Source organism: Cydia amplana, chromosome 7, assembly GCF_948474715.1.
Source record: "Cydia amplana chromosome 7, ilCydAmpl1.1, whole genome shotgun sequence".
In the NCBI taxonomy this organism is placed as follows: domain Eukaryota; kingdom Metazoa; phylum Arthropoda; class Insecta; order Lepidoptera; family Tortricidae; genus Cydia; species Cydia amplana.
The window spans coordinates 10,333,439-10,353,333 of record NC_086075.1 but is presented as its reverse complement, the minus strand read 5'-3'; the positions used below and the strand labels follow the sequence as shown (position 1 = coordinate 10,353,333).

General features: G+C 37.2%; 1 protein-coding gene and 1 long non-coding RNA gene across 2 annotated transcripts in view; one reads left to right on the top strand and one right to left on the bottom strand.

Moving 5' to 3' along the window:
• Window positions 1–17,606, bottom strand: part of LOC134649613 (serine protease 1-like) — a 43,181-nt gene extending 25,575 nt beyond the window's left edge. The window contains exons 1-7 of the mRNA XM_063504442.1: window positions 17,539–17,606; window positions 17,366–17,451; window positions 16,619–16,746; window positions 15,917–16,079; window positions 14,800–14,928; window positions 14,305–14,451; window positions 13,563–13,795 (exon numbers count right to left, since the gene is read on the bottom strand). Coding sequence (XP_063360512.1) covers window positions 13,571–13,795; window positions 14,305–14,451; window positions 14,800–14,928; window positions 15,917–16,079; window positions 16,619–16,746; window positions 17,366–17,451; window positions 17,539–17,578 — 918 coding nt within the window. The 5' untranslated portion in view covers window positions 17,579–17,606 and the 3' untranslated portion in view covers window positions 13,563–13,570. The remainder of the gene's footprint in view (window positions 1–13,562; window positions 13,796–14,304; window positions 14,452–14,799; window positions 14,929–15,916; window positions 16,080–16,618; window positions 16,747–17,365; window positions 17,452–17,538) is intronic.
• The window catches only part of LOC134649687 (uncharacterized), an 88,684-nt gene that overhangs the window by 36,995 nt on the left and 31,794 nt on the right, over window positions 1–19,895 (top strand). The gene's annotated exons all lie outside the window — the stretch shown is intronic.

The window sequence follows — 19,895 nt, the reverse complement described above, 5'->3', positions numbered from 1 at the left end:
CCTTCGTAGGTTTATCTTTGGTTTATGGGGCAGCCTGTGTTCTATGACGGGCAAAATATCTTGCTAAATAAAATCAAGTGTGATGAATATTACTATCGCATACGGGAATCACAGATCAGTCACGTAGAAAATCTGCCCGTATCACACCCGTGACATTCGGAGGGTGACCAAGTGTAAAATAAAATTGACACTTTGTGACGTCGGTATTGGATCCATTTCAATTTTTATATCAGTTAAGGTCGTCCCATACTAAGATTAATATTTAATTTGAAGAAGACGGTGTATATGTCGGAGTCGGATCGTATAATCCGCCGTATTACATTACGGCTAGCCGTTTTCAAAAACAGGGGCGTTTTGAAATGCGGCGGTTTAACGATTAGCCGGATTGAATGCGGCTGAATGAGAATCCGGCGGAATGTATTCAGCGCCATGCGTTCTTTAACACGGCTAGCCGTAATGTAATATAGCGAGTCATTAGCCGCCGCTTTGACAGTTTTTAGTTCCCATTTTTAACACTCGTGGCGCTGCCTGACATAACAACAACAAACTATGAAAAACGCTGGGGTGTCCATCAAATCTGGAGTTCGTCGGACTGTTTCTTTTCAAAAAACATTTCCTTCGCAACTTAACTAGACGGATTATACGATCTGACTACGAAATATACATGTCGTAGTCAGATCGTATAATCCGCCGTATTACATTACGGCTAGCCGTTTTACAAAACAGGGGCGTTTTGAAATGCGGCGGTTCGACGATTAGCTGGATTGTCATTGCGATATGTTCTTCAATAAGGCGGCCTACGTTTAGCCGCATCGTATCTACTATTTAGATTGTAGAGTGACCAGTTCTTTCGGTCGCCTACGTAACCGGAGTTTGACTATGTTTGCAATTTAATTTATTTTTACCATGGTCCCACCGCACTACATGTGTTTCTTTTCCAAAACATTTCGGGCATCTGAAGCTACCTAACGAACCTAAGTAGGTTAGGTTCCTTAGGTAGCTTCAGATGCCCGAAGGGCCGAACCTACCTACGCTTTTTTCCCCAAAGTGTAATGTTTTCACGGACGTCTCACTAAATCAATAGGTAGGGTAGGTTAGGTTCGTTAGGTAGCTTCAGATGGCCGAAGGGCAAACCGCTCAGAAATAGGAGCCTCGCGAAGCGGGGCTCCGTCTAGTTAAGTTGCGAAGGAAATGTTTTTTGAAAAGAAACAGTCCGACGAACTCCAGATTTGATGGACACCCCAGCGTTTTTCATAGTTTGTTGTTGTTATGTAAGACAGCGCCACGAGTGTTAAAAATGGGAACTAAAAACTGTCAAAGCGGCGGCTAATGACTCGCTGTATTACATTACGGCTAGCCGTGTTGAAGAACGTATGGCGCCGAATACATTCCGGCGGATTTTCATTCAGCCGCATTCAATCCGGCTAATCGTCGAACCGCTGCATTTCAAAACGCCCCTGTTTTGTAAACCGGCTAGCCGTAATGTAATACGGCGGATTCTACGATCCGACTGCGACATACACATACCCATACTACGTTGACGCATTATTTACAAATTTTACTTTTTTATTATTATTTATAAATGTGCTATTATCCATTAGCATATGTATATGGGGTAAATAAGTGGGTATGTATACCTATGTTTAACTTATTGTCACTGTTGGCATTAGCAACTATTTCATTAGGTAACTAAATTGTAACAGTCTTCTTCTTCGTGTGGAAAATAATTGACAAAGCAATAATTTCAAGTACCTAGGTAAAACCAGAAAACTAAATAAGTACTACATATATACGTACAATATATTTGATTACAAATTATTAAAAAAGTTTTATTTCCTTATTTTAAATGAATACATAACATTTGCGTTTCAAAGGTAAATTTGCCTTTCGCCCACACCATACCTAGACTATCAATGGCCCTACCAAGTTTTCAATCCTAAATAAAGAAACCTTTGTACACATACTCAATTAACCACGATTATATTTTACGACGGGTCAGGCTCAGGTCCTTTGAAAAACGATACTTGGCCCTGTAAAAGTTCCCCTGTAAAATGATATTTATTGGCAATAAATGGCGGTTGGTATGTCGTTACTCTGAATTGCTACAGCCGTTGGCAGTAAATTTAATTTGGGCAATGATCGGCCACTCTGTGGATGGCGTTACTTCAGACAATAAACTTACTACACAGTACTCGGTAAATCTCGTGTTGGTTAAACCAATTTTTGAACGAGCAGATACGTCTGCGAGCGATACTACAAAATGTTTAAAGGAAACCCACCAATACCAAACCACCACACCAAAGGGGTGAATACGTAAAGGTCCATTTCCTACCGCAGCTGCACTACTGTTCATTTTACTATGGAAATTGACAGTAACAGCGACGCGTTCAGTACCAGTAGTGCAGCTGCGGTCAGAAATGGAATGTTACCCTAAGGGCTCTTTTAGACGGCGCACGAACTCGTAGGTACCTATACGATTTTAGTTACATTGCGGACTATTGAGGTTACATCAATTCAGCCGACCGATCAAATGACGCAATGTAATGAAACTCGCATGCGAGTTCTCGCACCGTCTAAATGAGCCTTAAGGGAAGGAATGGAAAGATTTGCGAGGTTCTGGCCGCGTAGCCAACGTACCAATCGCTTACGCTCCGTAGCGATCGAAACGCAACTGTCACTCTCGCACTAATATGGAAGAGTGATAGAGATACACAAAGCGATTTGATGGCGAAGCGATAGCGATTGTCACCTTGGCTAGGCCGGCAGGTAGGCTTTCGTCGCTCAATTGGTTAGGTTAGGAGCACTGCACTGATTGCAGAGGTAGCGGGTTCAAGTCCAGCCGGAAGCATTATAATGTTATAATTTTATTTAAGTTGGTAAAAAGTATATATTAAGCCCACAAATAATAATAAATAGTTAATCTTCTAGACGTTACATTATTTAGTATCTAAGACCCGTAATTAAGAGGACGTAGGTGCCTGGAAGATACGCCATTTTTCTCGTAAGGCTTTTTATGAAGGTTCGGAACCCTCCATTATGTGTGGGCCGACTCGCGCTTTGCCGCTGTGGTTATTCTTTATAAGTAGGTAAGTACCATCAACCGGGGTAAATATGGACGGCATGGGTGAATAGGGGCAAAACTTAAAATGAGATTGACCTGACAATTTCTTACAAAAAAACCCACACAAAAGAAATTATCAGGTAAATCACAATTCAAGTTTTGTGCCTATTCACCCCAACCGTCCTTATTCACCCCGGTTGACGGTATCTAACTTAGAAGCGACGTAGCATACCCCCGTCCCGTTACGGTACGTTACTCTAACCAGAGCCATGTGTTGTCCGTGACATGTACTCGGGCTATTACTGCGTCAAATCCAGGGCACTGTAATTTAACTACACTTCTTGCATAATATACGAGGCTAAATTGAATTGATCTTACAAAACAATCGAATTAATTTTATAAGGTAGTATGACGCCTGCGGCATATGTGTGGACCAGTTGCCGCCATAGCCTCTCTTGTGCAAGAAGCGCCGGCAGCATATTATATGTACATCCACAGAGCTCTATCAACGATTCGGTCCGTCGCACGCTTGCCACAGTGTCTCTGCCTGTAGTTTTAGAACCCGTGGCCATGGCGAGAGACGACAGCAAGCCTCCCGGCGGAGCCTCGTCGTTAGTGTCGTGGAAATAAGGAAGGGGCCTCGTGTGGGCTTTAACGTACGTTGATACTGTTACACAGCCCCACATTCAGGCGACCCGCATTCAGAGAGCCTACCGCGAAACACAAAAATCTTTATTTCGTTATCTGCTTCTCTATCACTCGTGCATATTCGAGCAATAGCTCTCTATTACAGATAACCCTCATAATATTTAGGTCCTCACGTCCTCAGGCTAGCGAGAGATACTCACAGCTCGCAGGCCAAGCGTACACTGAACAATTAAGTTTGACGGTATCATGTAAAATAACCCTTAATCAAATACCGGGAAATTATTTCCCACTTCATTCTAATTTACGAAATATTTTTTATCTTTTTAATGGCAGCACTCAGCAATACCAACCATACAGATTTAAAATCTTAGTAACATTTTAAATTAGAAAAATGGCAACACTTTTCTAATGGCCGCCATTTGTGACTATACGTCAAGGTCAATGTCAGTTGTCGTGATTTTTTTTGCAATATCAACATTTTTTTTAGTGTTTTGAGGTTAAGTGCGAAAAAAAATCTTATAAGTGCATACACTGAATACTATCATAAACTAGGTACACTTATATTCCCTGTGTTTTGTTTGAAAAGAATTGTGATAACGATATGATTTAGGCAAGATTTTATGGTTTTAGTAAGTGGGAAATTATTTCCCATTGTTTGTTCCGATTTACAAAAAATTGGTAGGTTTTATCAAGTGGGATATTATTTCCCAGTGTTTGTTCTCCACCTAAATTTAATTTTTTTTCCATATATAAAAATATATGCCCGTTTGTCTGTTACACAAAAAAAATCTGTGCCCTTTTTTGTTTTCTTTTTTCTTTTATTTATTTCTTTGAATTTCTTTTTATTTATTTCTTTGATTTTCTTTTTATTTGTTTCATTTATTTTATTTTTATTTATTTCTAATAAAGAGAAATGGAATAATAATCTTTCATTTGTATTCCCAACTTCTTGTAATAAGATAATAAATAGATAATAACAATCTTTCATTTTAGGCCTGCATGTTAATTGTTTTTACTGTTACTAAAAATCATACTTGAATTCCAAGCAAAGCCGGGGGGAGCTACTAACTAGTAAAAAGTTCGTAATCGTATCGAACAATGGGAAACTATTTCCCACTTCATTCAATATTTTGCAATTCCGTAACGGATAACGGGAAATTATTTCCCATCGCAAAACCCCCCTTTCCCCCCACTAAATTTTTTTATACATATGTTATCGTAATCTACGCACCCGAATTACCTAAAAACCATTCTTAGTTTTCAAAAATCTCATAAAAAGTGTTCCGTTTGATTAAGGGATAAGAAAAGGTATCTACTACTCATGTGTGCCATAAATAAGAAATATAATTTATATCCAAACAAAGACATACCTACATGGCAACTAGGTACTCGTGTACAGTTTGTGTCAGCTTATTTACATATTGAATTTATTGGTAACATGTGCATAAACTCTCGTTGATCAATATGTCTAATAAGTTAACAACGAGTCAACATGCTCCCATTCTCCGCCCTCGGTTTTCATGTATATTGTCTACAACGTTATCTATCCCGTTTCCATAACAATCTTCATTAATTTCATAGACAAAACAATGTCATTCAGGCCTCAACACTGTACTGTTTGAGTTCCGGTTTCATGGCTATGAAAGGCTTTTAATGCGTTTTAGTTTCTGCGGCTAACTGAATAGATACAACGAATGGGCATTAAAGGAGACGCCATGGGACCATTCATAGCCGCAGGGCAAATGCCTTACAATCTCCCGAGCGTCTAATTAAGTGAGATCCCTCCAACTAATGGTCCGAGTTGGCCAGGTGTTCTTGCTGAAATATAATTATCATTAATATTCCCTTTAGGTAAATCTGAACTTTTTAAGGAAAACAATGGTATTACCTTACATCATCATTCTCTTGCCCTTGTCCCATTTACTTGGGGTCGGCGCAGCATGTCTTCCTCTTCCATACCTCTCTGTCACCTCTGTGTCTGTGTTTTTAATATTCGATATGAATTTAAATAATATTATAGAAAAAAACGCTTTCTTCCTCGGTTTATACGAACCTTGGCATGCGTCTTAATGTTAAACCGGAAAGAATTTAATTAATAAAGAGTGTTCATTAACATAACACTTAGTGCCAGGAACCCGCTTGGCGGGTTCTCTGTTCGTAGTCGCTTTCCAATATAAAGCGGGAAAACGCTGGGATCGGAAAATTGAGTTATGGTTACGCTTGATTGGCTTTTGCATTATCATATTTGACATTTTATTTTCCTGTTTTTTAAATTTGATATTAAAACATAAGTATAGAAATTTGCTCTTAAGATTGATAAGAAGACCAAGCCGATGTTATTTTGTAAAAATTATAAATAAGAGAAAAACGGATTTAAAGATGATATTCAAGTTAGGTACTTTATAAGAAAACATGGCATACAAATACAAAGTGACCCGTTTTTGTTACGCTCGAGAGTTATCCTCATGGGCCAGAGAAGGATTAATGATTTCCGTAGAATCCTGGCTGTATCAACGATCAAAGGAAAATGTATTTCATGATTTTAATTGTGTGAAATAAACACCTCATACCAACCCTACATATTTGGGGATATATAGGTTAGTATTGGGAAGTTTGATACCTACTTGAAGAAATAATTGATTTTGTAAACTTACTGCTGCTGCTTCTTGAAGTAACTGCTTAGATTTTAGTTTCCCTCGATCACTCCCTTTGGAATTCCCCACTTCTGTATTATTCCAAAAATTTAATACTTATTAACAGCAACGGAAAATTAAAAGGTACGATCCAAGTATCAATTTACCTATCTGCATTTGCACCAGATAGTACTTATTCGAACAGACGCTCCCTAACTTCTCAAAGTTCCTGACTTTATTGTGCGATAAATTGCAACATTTGGCCTTTTATGTGACATTTTTATTGTAACCTTATAAGTTGCGGAAAGTTCGGGCTCGGCCCTCGGAATGTGTCATGTATGAATTTACTGATCTATATTTCATACGTGCGCAGCCTAAACATGTCTAGAAATATACACTTGCGTTGATGTTCAAAGTGATATTTCATCTACATTCAAGTTCCATTTGCATCAAACATTGAGTTTGGTGAAAGTAAAGAATATTTTTAATTACACAAACGGGTCTACAGCGATATTGTTTCATTGTTTTTACCTTAAATTCCGACGGTTCAGTTGAGTTGCACCAGCTGTGGTCACGAAAAGACTGACGTCCCAGTTAATGTCAACGGAGATATAAACAAAACAACACTGAACTACCCGAAATTCGTTTATAAAAATACCGTTAAAGTTTAATGTGTACAAAACTCGAGAGTTTAAAGTGTTTTAAAGAATATTTTTCTAAATATTTGTTTACAATGGAAAGGATAACATAAAATAAGCATAAATGTGTAGATACCTACAATAAGTATTAATAAAAATATATGAAATTCACTCGCCTGCTCAAAAACACCAGTTATTTTCCTGTTATCTTTGCAACTAAGTGTTGTCCTTGTAATTTATACGTAGCTATTTATCACTTCACGCGGTTGGGGCATACATTTAAGTAGGCCTTATTATTCTAATTGGGTGGTACTTATCTCAACTCATTTGAACCCCGGGCGTGAAATACTGGGTCTTATTTAGGACGCTCTGGTTCTGTACAAAGGCCGCTTTGTAATTTGGCGCTCCCATTGACTTTGAGAGTCTACTTCCATGAAAAATATGGTGCACGTGCAATGCAAAGTGAAGTCGCTGCGCTGCCTGTTATCGTTGAGCGCAAACTATAATCAAAACAAAAACACCTGCATTCAAAATGACGACAATGGTTTAAAATCAACTGGTTTCTCAAAAGTCATTTTGATGTAATTTTTTATTACCATACTTTTTAGGGAATTACTTCACACTTCTCCATGTCCGTCTGTTCGTCCGTGCCTTAGCTCAGTGATTAGTGCGACGTGCGTACTGATTCCCATGACAAATTGCAGGTATTAGGTACCTAGGTATAGGTGCAATATGTCATGGGAATCAGTGGTAAAATAAAAAAACATTACTAATGTAATTAGTAATGAACTTTGGGCCGTCACAATAGATCAATAATACTTGGTCGACGTGACACTCAAAGGCCCGACACCACCCCAATAATGATAAAAATAAAAATTAGTAAAAAGAACTTCAGGTACCTCCTAATCTATTTCGAACATGATCGATAGAACAGTTTTTAAGTTATCCTAAAAAATCATCCCTAAGTAAAAAAAAGTGGCCAAGTGCGAGTCGGACTCGCCCATGAAGGGTTCCGTATTTAGGCGATTTATGACGTATTAAAAAAAAACTACTTGCTAGATCTCGTTCAAACCAATTTTCGGTGGAAGTTTACATGGTAATGTACATCATATATTTTTTTTAGTTTTATCATTCTCTTATTTTAGAAGTTAAGGGGGGGGGGGACACACATTTTACCACTTTGGAAGTCTCTCTCGCGCAAACTATTCAGTTTAGAAAAAAATGATATTAGAAACCTCAATATCATTTTTGAAGACCTATCCATAGATACCCCACACGTACCTATGGGTTTGATGAAAAAAAAAATTTTGAGTTTCAGTTCGAAGTATGGGGAACCCCAAAAATTTATTGTTTTTTTTCTATTTTTGTGTGAAAATCTTAATGCGGTTCACAGAATACATCTACTTACCAAGTTTCAACAGTATAGTTCTTATAGTTTCGGAGAAAAGTGGCTGTGACATACGGACGGACAGACAGACGGACAGACAGACGGACAGACAGACAGACATGACGAATCTATAAGGGTTCCGTTTTTTGCCATTTGGCTACGGAACCCTAAAAAGCGGCCAAGTGCGAGCCGGACTCGCCCATGAAGGGTTCCGTAATTTATGACGTATTAAAAAAAACTACTTACTAGATCTCGTTCAAACCAATTTTCGGTGGAAGTTTGCATGGTAATGTACATCATATATTTTTTTAGTTTTATCATTCTCTTATTTTAGAAGTTACAGGGGGGGGGGGACACACATTTTACCACTTTGGAAGTGTCTCTCGCGCAAACTATTCAGTTTAGAAAAAAATATATTAGAAACCTCAATATAATAGAAAAAAACAATAAATTTTGGGGGTTCCCCATACTTAGATGTGAAACTCAAAAAAATTTTTTTCATCAAACCCATACGTGTGGGGGACACGTATTTTTGTGTGAAAATCTTAATGCGGTTCACAGAATACATCTAAGTACTTACCAAGTTTCAACAGTATTTCACGAAAAAAGTGGCTGTGACATACGGACGGACAGACAGACAGACATGACGAATCCATAAGGGTTCCGTTTTTTGGCATTTGGCTACGGAACCCTAAAAATTACGTTTTCTTAATACTAAAAACCAAGCTTTTGCTTAAAGTGTGCCTAGGTCGACGGACGGGCAACTATAGAACCCTACTTACACTCAGCAGTCAGCTTGGCCCGACATGCGCTAGGCCAATCTTTTGTTTATTTGCGTGTTTTAAATCGAAACATCAAAAACTTACTTGTTCTTAAATTTATGCTTTTAAAAGTATCGATTACGAACGCAATCAATGTTCTCTCATACGAATGAGTAAATAAGGAAGTACGGACTTTTTCTATTAACTCGATAAATTTACCTTGAACAGCCATCAATAAACGGCCGCCCTAGCCAAGCTGACAATCGCTATCGCTTCGACAACGAAACGCTTTGTTTCTCTCTATCGCTCTTCCATATTAGTGCGACAGTGACAGTTGCGTTTCGATCGCTACGGAGCGTAAGCGATTGGCACATTGGCTACGCAGCCGGATTCCTATAACTTCAGACGATAAGCCCTGCCTATCGGCCGTCGGTGTTTGTCGATGTTTGTGCCCCAGAATTAACTGCCCGTGAACGGATGACCGTCAAATCAGAACAACCGCTATAAACTTCTGACAATTTCTATCTCGTGTAACAAACTTTCATAACGACACTATTTAGTGTCTTTTGTCCCCTTTTGAAATGATATGTAAATCCTTTATAGTAGCCACCTGTATAACCCCACGGCATTATTGGATTAGTCGGCTACTAACAGCAACATTGTAGTTTTGCTAATAAACGTTTCAGACTCGCAAACAACCCAATTACATTCCCACTATTTATGCCCCAAATATAATAGCCAACTAACAACATAAATCTGTCTAAAGCAAAAATAAGTAGGTAGAGTAAGGCGCAGTATAAAGAGTAATGGTGCAGGTTTTCATACATCTTAAAAACATAGTGGAGAGCTCTGAAGAGTTATTTGTATAGTAATCTTTATTCCCCAAGCGGCTGAGGCGGGTCGGGTGCGTCAGAGATTTGCAGATATTTCTTGGAGGATATAGCGTATCAACGTTTGCTTTGTTTAGACAATTTGTCCCAAAAACGGGGCGCAGCGTTTAGCAGTAAATATATCTGTCAGCAGTGCTTTCGCTTTTCGCGGCATAGTTGTGTTCCCTCTTGATTCAGCCTTTGAAATAAAAGGTCTGTCTCTACACTCTCTACTGCGTATGAACATGCGTAAGCCTGTTATATAGTACAACGTTTGTTATGTTACGTCTGTTTTCATTTTTGTAGCATGAGGTATTTGTTATCGTTATGATTCTTTTATTACTTGTGGTAATTTGGAGCTTATTTTATGATCCTGTTACTTATTCACAATTGTAGTTTGCGTTGTTTGATGATGTGCAATTAAATATTTTATTACTGTGTTAACCTGAAGAAGATACATTTTATTAGTATGTTCAAAATATTTTTTAAGTTGCAAGATAGGGTAACTATTACTAACATACTATCTATTTTGGACGAAAAATATCGCAAGTTGTTAATTATCTCAGAACATTAAAAATTCTGCATCCGATTATTTAAAATCATTCACTACTTCAGAAAAAATAGACATTGAGTTACTTCACCATAATTTACCCCAGCGATTTGTTGATGGCTATTTAATGACGACAAGCTCATGCCGATGCCGCGGTAAAAGGGGTTCCGTATTAAATGCCTCCTGAATTCAAACAAAACTCCGTCTGACGGTCTGACCGGATGCAATGATCCGAAGTTAATGGGCACGTTACTTTTATGTTTCTGCCCCATAAACCAAGTTTCCTTAGCGTTTTGTCCAAATCTGCAGTGGAAGATTTCTTCACACAACTCAACTAAAATATATAGATAAAAATTAAGCATAGATTGTTGTATTACAATGAGTTAATTAATCCCAAAGTTGATTCATTGATTACTGCATTGAAACATGTGGTCTTGCAAAGGTGAGTATTTAGGTGAATTTTTTGACAACCGTATTGTGATCTAAAAACTTACCTACTTACCTTAAGAATATTAATATAATCGATTGGTTTTACGTTTCTAAAATGTCCAAGTCGTGAACTGGTTCCTTGTGTTTCAACTTATTATAAGGTAAAAAAACATTCTAGTCATAGTTCCCAATTTCAATCTGTTCAGAAGTTGAGACGTAAATATTAAGTACATATAAGAGACTTCTTACTCACGGGATTCATTCCATATAGAAGACGTAATATATAACCCAAACCGTGATGAAATGGGAAAACAAAAGGCTCCCAATGTTACGCCCCTAATGTTCTGCGCGGGTCCAACTGACGAATATTAGCCCAGGCTGTGAATACAAGGAGAAACCACATCTAATTTGGCGATCGTAATAGGTAGTAGGTAATTTCACGCCCCGCCATGTTGATCCGTGAAGGGGGCCAATACTTCTTTAATGAGTATAAGGGAGGAAGTCTTAAATTAAGGAAATCTTATTACGAAATTCCGACGTGTGTCGTCGGCTAAAAGCTAGGGCGAGGGATCCATGCGGGCTCTAATGAACGTGCTCAAAATTTATAACACCTTTAACCTTTTAGTCATTTTGTAAGGCGGACATGACCTCGTATTAATTTTCATGAAAGTCTATTTTTGTTATTTTAATGGCTCATGATAAATTGCGTAATGCTGTAATGTTTTGTGAGGTCTCCGTATTTAAAAGTCTTTTCAGCGCGTTGTTAAAATTCTAGGCGTGAGCTGTTTAATTGGTAAAGTTTGTTCGAACGATACCGGTCAGATAGGATCTCGTTGAGTCCGTGTACGCGCGCTACTTATACCTACCGATACAGCTTGAGGACCGCCTTACGTTGCCCGACTGCTGGAGGTAAATAAAAGATGAAAAGTGGAACTACCGTAAAATGGGGTGAGTAGGGTCAAAACTGAAATTCAAACCTCGATAACATTTTATTTATACACATGAAAACTGAATGGTGTATATAATAAGTGTTCCGGACGTTTGTATTTTAGTTTTTATTTTATTTTGGGTAGTTCCATTTCATAAGTCATAACTTTGACGATAAAGAGGAAAACCCACCTCACCCCGTAGTGCCTCGTATTTGGGGTGAGAGGGGTTTTCATACAAAGGTGATTTTGGAAGATTGGTGGATCGATTTTTTTTTATTATGCGTATTACTATAGCTCCATTTTAAATTGGAATACATTATTTTTGTAGCAGTGGCCTTAAAATCCCTTTTCCCCCCCTCTCAAACCTTCTCTCCCCATTCATAACCCACCTCTCCCCGCGAAACCTACTCACCCCGTTTTACGGTATCACATCACGTTGAACTCTCTTATTGCTTAATAAGTTTTAAAAAATACCTCATAATATTGTCTTCGGTTACCGCGATAGTTACTCATGAAATAAAACTATTAAAACGGATTATATCGCGTATTGTAGTTTATTCTAAATTCAATATACGCGATATAATCCGTTTTAATAGTTTTATTTCATACCTCATAAAGTAAGTAGTTTTTGCTCGCACCGAAAAAAATATGCGAACGAAGATATTTTGAAACGTTAGAGAATTTAGTTTATATTTTTAAATGGGGTTTCAACAACTCCGATATTACGGTCCGGATTGCACGGATAACATAGGGCTCAATTTTGACACCTAGAAAATAAAGGAAGAATATGAAAATAACATATTACTATTAGTAGTCAGGTTCTAGGTAAAAAGGCCAAAAGCCCATGAGCAGCTACAATCGGAAGCAGTATGCCTATACTGCCAGTCTGAGGGGCTACCGCGAAAACCGCTTCCGCAAATTGCGGGGATCTTTCTCTTTTACTCCAATGAAGGCGTAATCAGAGTGACAGAGAAAAATGTCCGCAATTTGCGAACTTCGATTTTCGCGGTTATAGCCCTGGTCTGCCACTTATAATCTAAAACTTGAGGTAAATAACGATAAAACAAACATCGTCAATTTATATTTTATTTTGTGTAACCCTATATTTTTTCTCATTTTATTAAATGCATATTACACATATACAGCGATTTATATTAATTGCTTTGTTTTTTTCCATATTTTAGATATCGTGGCGTATTGATTATCAATGCAATCAGTTGATAACACCTGATAGCTGTCTCACTGAGTCTAGAAAGTCTAATCCTAACTGATAACGTCACAACATACAATCACTATCACTACATAGTATAAAACAAAGTCGCTTCCCGCTGTCTGTCTGTCTGTATGCTTAGATCTTTAAAACTAAATCTAAACTAACTAAATTTAAACTCTTTTATTTGTGTAAAAAATGTCCTATAATATTTATTTATTTAAAACTACGCAACGGATGTTGATGCGGTTTTTCTAATAAATAGAGTGATTCAAGAGGAAGGTTTATGTATAATTTGTTAACCCGTGCGAAGCCGGGGCGGGTCGCTAGTTACATTATAAATACAACCAGACCTATTTGCCAATATGGCGTGAGTGCCTTAAATTTCTATACACTGTATTGTTTTTAAATGGACTTGGCAAATCTAAAATACCTATATAGATATACCTATAAATTTAGCTCAATAGATTGGCAAAGGCCATTTGAATTAAAGTGAGGAGTAAAAGAACCGAAGCACCAGATGTAAAAGTGCTCGCGGAGGAAACTAGAGGTCTTATCCATTCCGTGTAGTTGGACACCCTGGTGTAGATCTCAGGATAAGAGGTGGCCGCGCAGTTGCTGTGCAGCGCCAGGATACCCGTCAACGTGTTGCCACAAACCAGGGCGTTTCCTTCGTCACCCTAGAATATAGAATAATAACTTTGTATTGTATAATGCAAAAAGGATGTCTAATTTTGCCAACAAGATTTGTGTTTGTAAACTATTGTTGTGCAAATCTTATTGGTATGAATTGACAACATTTCATATTATTATTTGCGCTCAGTGGAGCGCAGAGCCAGGAGCTAAGCTTCAGTCTTTGGCCCATCGGCGGAAAGTCGCCAGTCTGTCGGTATACTACAGGTTGCACTTCGGGGAGTGTGTTTAAGAGCTACACGACTTTACACGAGCTTATTCCACCGTCCCCATTCTACCATCGGACTTTTAGACGCACGGCCGGTTTCCATCCTTACTTGGTAGATATTCCACCAATTCGCACGAAGCGCTTTGCTTCCTCGTTTCTTATGCGCACTGCCAAGGAATGGAATTCCTTGCCGGCGTCTATATTTCCGAGCTCTTATAACCTAAATATACTACACTAAATAATAATTAAATACATAATTATAAATATAACTCTACGAGTATTACTTACATTACAACTTGAAGAAACTATGTCATAAGACACTGCGCAAATCATAGAAGGTAAAATGTTCGGTAAGCCATGCAGGGGATTGTAGACTGAAGTGCAATCTTGCTGATTGTAGATGTAAGTATTAACGTATTTCTGCTCAACGTTAGCCTGAATAAATAAAAATTTTAATTAACAAATTAAAAATAAACATCATAAAACATCAAGAGGTATGTATAAAGTCATAACGTAAGCAGGTATGTATAAAGTCATAACCGCGCGAACTCGGGTCGGAAGATTTGGGGATCGCGCGAGTTTTAAACGTTTTACCTCAACATTTATAACTCTGAAAGTAAAATTTTGCTAGTTCAATCCTTCGGCTTTATCACTAGGTAAGGTATGTTATACTACAATTGTATTGCCGGGTAACCTTGATTGCTATCAACTGTCAAATATCCATCAAAGTTCTAATCAGCAAAGTCAACCTTGCCGGACATTTGTAAAAAAAAAAACACTTACCGTGAGTAAAGACACAGCGGTAGCAGCACCCCAGCCCGCAACGACGCAATCAGTGAAGTCAGCAGGGTTGTAATTATTCGCGGGCAAGGACAGAGGAACCACAGTTGTATTTGCGAAAGGTGTATTTAGCTGAAAACAATAACGTTAGATTTATTATAAGTTAAGAAAGTTTAACAGAAGCTGGCCATTTACAGATAGTACCTATGCAAAATGATATTAAATTACAAACCAGCATAAAACGCAATCATAAAAAGGTCCGCAGTGTTATCCCAAGTTATAATGTGCAGTACAAATGTGAGTGTTGAGTTAACATAACATTTTCAACATAAATATTCCTTGATAAAACACAGAAATCGCGCCATTACGTACATCTTTGCAAATTAAGGAGTTCCCTAAATTTGTCATGGATTCCATAATCTACAACCCATAACATTTCAAGTTATTACTTTTTTCTTGAGATGATAATACAAGTTCATAGCCACTTAGCCTCACTTTATTTGTATTTTGGTGATTTATAATTATCATTTAATAAAATTGTCCTGTGCAATCTTCCCAGTCAACATAGAGGAATGTACATACATATCATGTTATCAAAACTATTATTAACTAATATAAGTCATATAGGTATTCACAGTGTGCTTTGCAGTAGTACGAGTATTACTAGTTTCGTATCTAATCAATCATCCATGTCGTTATCTAAATTCAAAGCAAACAGTGCAAATGGATTAATCGTGTAGGTACCCATCTATTTCTAGGAATTTGACGATATCTCTGTTACAATTTATCGATTTGGATTACGGATTGCACATTTTCATAATTTTACCGTCATAGTTTTAAACATGTGTAAACAGTTCATATACATAGTTCACATTCTGCTACTTATTGAATAATTTCAAGCGAGAAATAGGCAACTCAATAGGCATAATTTGCAGGATTTTTTTGGTATTTTTTTCATGTTGATCAAAAAATATTTTTAGATGTTAGTTTTGTTAGATATTTAATCTAGACGTGAAATAATTTATCCGCTTATTGGTACTCAATCCAAGGCTCAAACCAGCTAGGTAAACTAAACTATAAGGATGACATGTTGATAATATTCATGTAAATATATACTTACATAGACGACAGCCAGATCACCAACATAAGACGGAATGCCGAGGTAATTTGGATGCACGACGTACTGAGCGATGTTCCTGACTCTTTCAGTCGAAGTATCGTTGGATAGTAAATGCGCACCGGCAAACACCCGGTAGTTGCCAATGGTGATTGGGATTCGAGTCCTGCAACAGTCATTAGTCAATTGAATTTCTCATCTTAGAGTTTCTTTGATGTATTTTAAAGGGTCTCTCAGTTTATGGTTGTGTAGAATGTGGGTGTGAGGGTGGAGGTGGCTACGTACCTACATACATATTTACACGTACAATAGCTACTAGTACTGAAAAATATCTGAACATGCACTTTAACCACTTGATAATAGAGCTTAATAGTGAGCGAGTGTATTTTTTGTAACCTTGCTTTGCCTTTGCTTCTACACGTGTTTCAGGTCATATTTGCGATTGCAAAGACCAATTGTTAGGATTGACAAGAGAAACCTCCACGAAGTATACTGGCTAACCCCAATGTTCAGTTAAATCTCAAGAACTACTTTAGTCGTGTTGTGTGTTTACATGTATTTCACTTTTCTCGTATCCAGAATGAAAAGTGCCTCGAACTTTTGGCCAAATGTGGCTTTCATCCTTTGGTTTACAATTTAGTCCGCTAGCGCTGAAATAATATGTCGTCATTTTGCGCGTATAGGATTATTGGTGATTGAACGTACCCATCAGTGTTCCACTCAAACATACACGAAGCCGCGGTTAATACGTGCTGGAAGGTGATGAGTGCTCCTCCGCACCTGTGCCCTCTGGTCGCTACTAGTGAATTATTGGTAAAGCGTTGTATGGAGACCTGAATAAACACCCAGAATAAGGCATACAAATATACAGGGTGGCCCATTTAGATCGGTCAGTATGGGAAAGTCTGAAACTATAAGACATACGAAGATCTGTTCCATGTCATCGATTTTAATAACAAGAAAAACTGCATTCATACATAAAAAAAAACCTGTACTCAGCTCGGGAACCGAACCCGGACATTTTGAAAAATAAAACTAAAACTATTTCTATTTAGATATCGATTGTGTAGGTCTTAAGCAGTAAATTTTACTATGAAACATAATGTTTAAAATGAATAAAATGCATTGTTTTCATATTCTTTAATTTATTTTAGTAAGTGTTCGAAATGACCACCGCCTTTTTATTATTTTGAGTACAGGTTTTTTTTTAATGTATGAATGCAGTTCTTCTTGTTATTAAAATCGATGACATGGTTCCTAAGAACAAATCTTCGTATGTCTTATAGTTTCAGACTTTCCCATACTGACCGATCTAAATGGGCCACCCTGTATATAAAAAATCGTACGGGACTTAAATTGATTAGTTAGTTTTAAACAACAAACGGTATTAATGGTAACGTGAGGTAATTTAATGGTAACATTTTTAAAAATACTAAGTATAATGTTTATTACCGCGTACGGAAATTGAAGATTCGCTGCAACTGCCCCGTTAGCAATTCTATTCGTTGTATCATTCACATCAACGGACACTGCACTGCCTACAAACAAAAGTTACAATACGATTAACTTAATTCTAAACCTTTAAATCAATTATTGTTACACTCCTTTAAACTTAGGTCACTTACAGGCAATTGCCAACGCTAATACGTTAAGTAGCGTAAACATTTTGCACGGTAAATATAATTATTATTTTATATTTTCCACAAGAAAATTAACTGTAAATGGTGGTTGTAAACAGTGTAAAGGTGTTAAATATTAATCTATTATCTGTAAAATGTTATCACATTTAAGTCATGATTACTAATATTAGTCACACTATTCATGTCCCTTTTAAAATTTCTAAAAGATAGCAATCATGCCCATACTCTGTTATACTTACGATGTTTTTCTTGTGGATACATTTTTGTGTTATTCATATTTCAAAGTATCGCAAGAGATAAAAAGGATTGAAAGTAGGAACCAACATTATTCGATTGATAAATAGGTACTCCACCTCGCGATAGCTGAAGTTTAAATTATAAATATACAATTGAATTGTAACAATGGCATACCTTATATGTATAAAAATAGGTAGTAGGTATATGTGTCATGCCAGTTGTTTCCGGGTATAATTAGTCTAAAGTAAAATAAGGCTCGGTGTTCTGTCAGCAATCAGATTGTATGCAATCAGATACGGATAAAATATATTATATAAAAAGTTTAATTATACATGTATAGTTAAGTATATGCCTACATAGTAAATTATCCTCAGAGAAGAGATTATGATTTTTGAAACTGACCCATTACAGTGTAAACACGCGCCGAATTTTATGAAAATACTGTATTGAATAAGTTTATCAACCTAGGTACATAACATATTCCTGAGTTAACATTTTATATTTTGTTAAAGCTCATACTCTTAGAACACGAAACTCCTTCTTCCTTTAACCTGAATATGAATATGAGGCAACTTACTAACAATCGGCAAACCAAAATTTGATCATCTGGAAAAAATCATGTTAATTAGAGAATAAGGCCTGTTTTCCGCAACACATAAAATAAGTTTGTTATAAAAAAAATGCTAATAGAGTGAGAGCTGCACCGAAACCCACAGGGCCTTAATTGCAATAACGCATTATATCTTATAGGCGTCATATATTATGTGCGTTTAAAAAAAAATCTAGGCGTAATGAGATTGAAACTGGTAGACCAATTAATGTTTATCTTTTATGGTAACGCAGTTACACGATGTTACACATAATAACAAACGTGGATTTTGGCTTGCTGGTCGTTTTGCCTGCGATTACGAGCACATTTGAGGGGTTATACTCGTTAATGAGAACGTTAATGCTTTGACCTCCGTCACGTTTTGTAAATAACCCTCGTGCCGTGCCGTGCCACACGTTGCTTGTGATGTGTGAGGCTCGCTGTTAAGGCACGAAACGATCGGATACGATGCTTTTAACTGCTTTTATCTTGTAATAATAGGCCATAAAAATGAATACTGGACAGTGGACTTGTATGTAAAAAAATAATATATGAAAAAGTGAGATATTTTTACGTAAAGTATGGCCCGGAAATTCGCGCGCTTTCCGAAGATTGTTGGGCCATCTGATTAGGGAAAAAATGTTACAGTATCACCTATTTATTTCTTAAACTTTTGCACGACCAAAAAGACAAACTAAGCATTTGTGTCTAATTCGGGGAGAATCTCCTTTTGTTTTCAATAAAAGTAAATTTATTGTTTACTTACCCGCCCCTGAGGCCACGCTTCGTGCTTTTTGTTAGACATTCGTATGCTGATATGGGGCCCCGAATAAAAATAAATGGTTATCTTGCCTGATCTAAATATTAGGATACAAATTCAAGCGAAGCACTGTACATCTTCCTTCGCATAACATAAACTATACCCGGATCGTGAAAAAGTTTTGTTTTATTGGTTACTGTATTTTGCTTGGTTACGCCTCCGGGTCGTTGTGGTGCTCGAATTGAAAAGAGAAACTAAACATTATGCACGCTACATTACCTACCTTAATTTAAATGCTATTTGAATTATACTTGGACATTTATTATGGTCTGATTTATGGTCGATGTCTAGTGTCATAATCACGCATGATACATTTTTTAACAACCTTTTATTAGGTCGACCTGTATGTAACTATGTAATGGAATCTAAGGTAACTAATTTAACCATCTTCCAAGGATCGTAGCGTCATGAAAATTGGCAGCTGTATGTAGTTCTGATGACAATACAATAATATGATACTGTTCGAACTGATCTGATGATGGAGCCAGGAGGTGGCCATAGGAACTCTGTGATGAAACAACGCAACCTAATTGTGTTAGGGGCTTTTAGAATTGTCTCGATGAGTATTAGTTGTCTGTCGTAAGAAAAGTACAGTCAGCGATAAAAGCTTGTACTTACCAAAAATTAAATTTTTGCCAAAAACTTATTTAACCCAATAACGACAAAGCCAAAGGGAAGGCGTCATGATAATAAAGT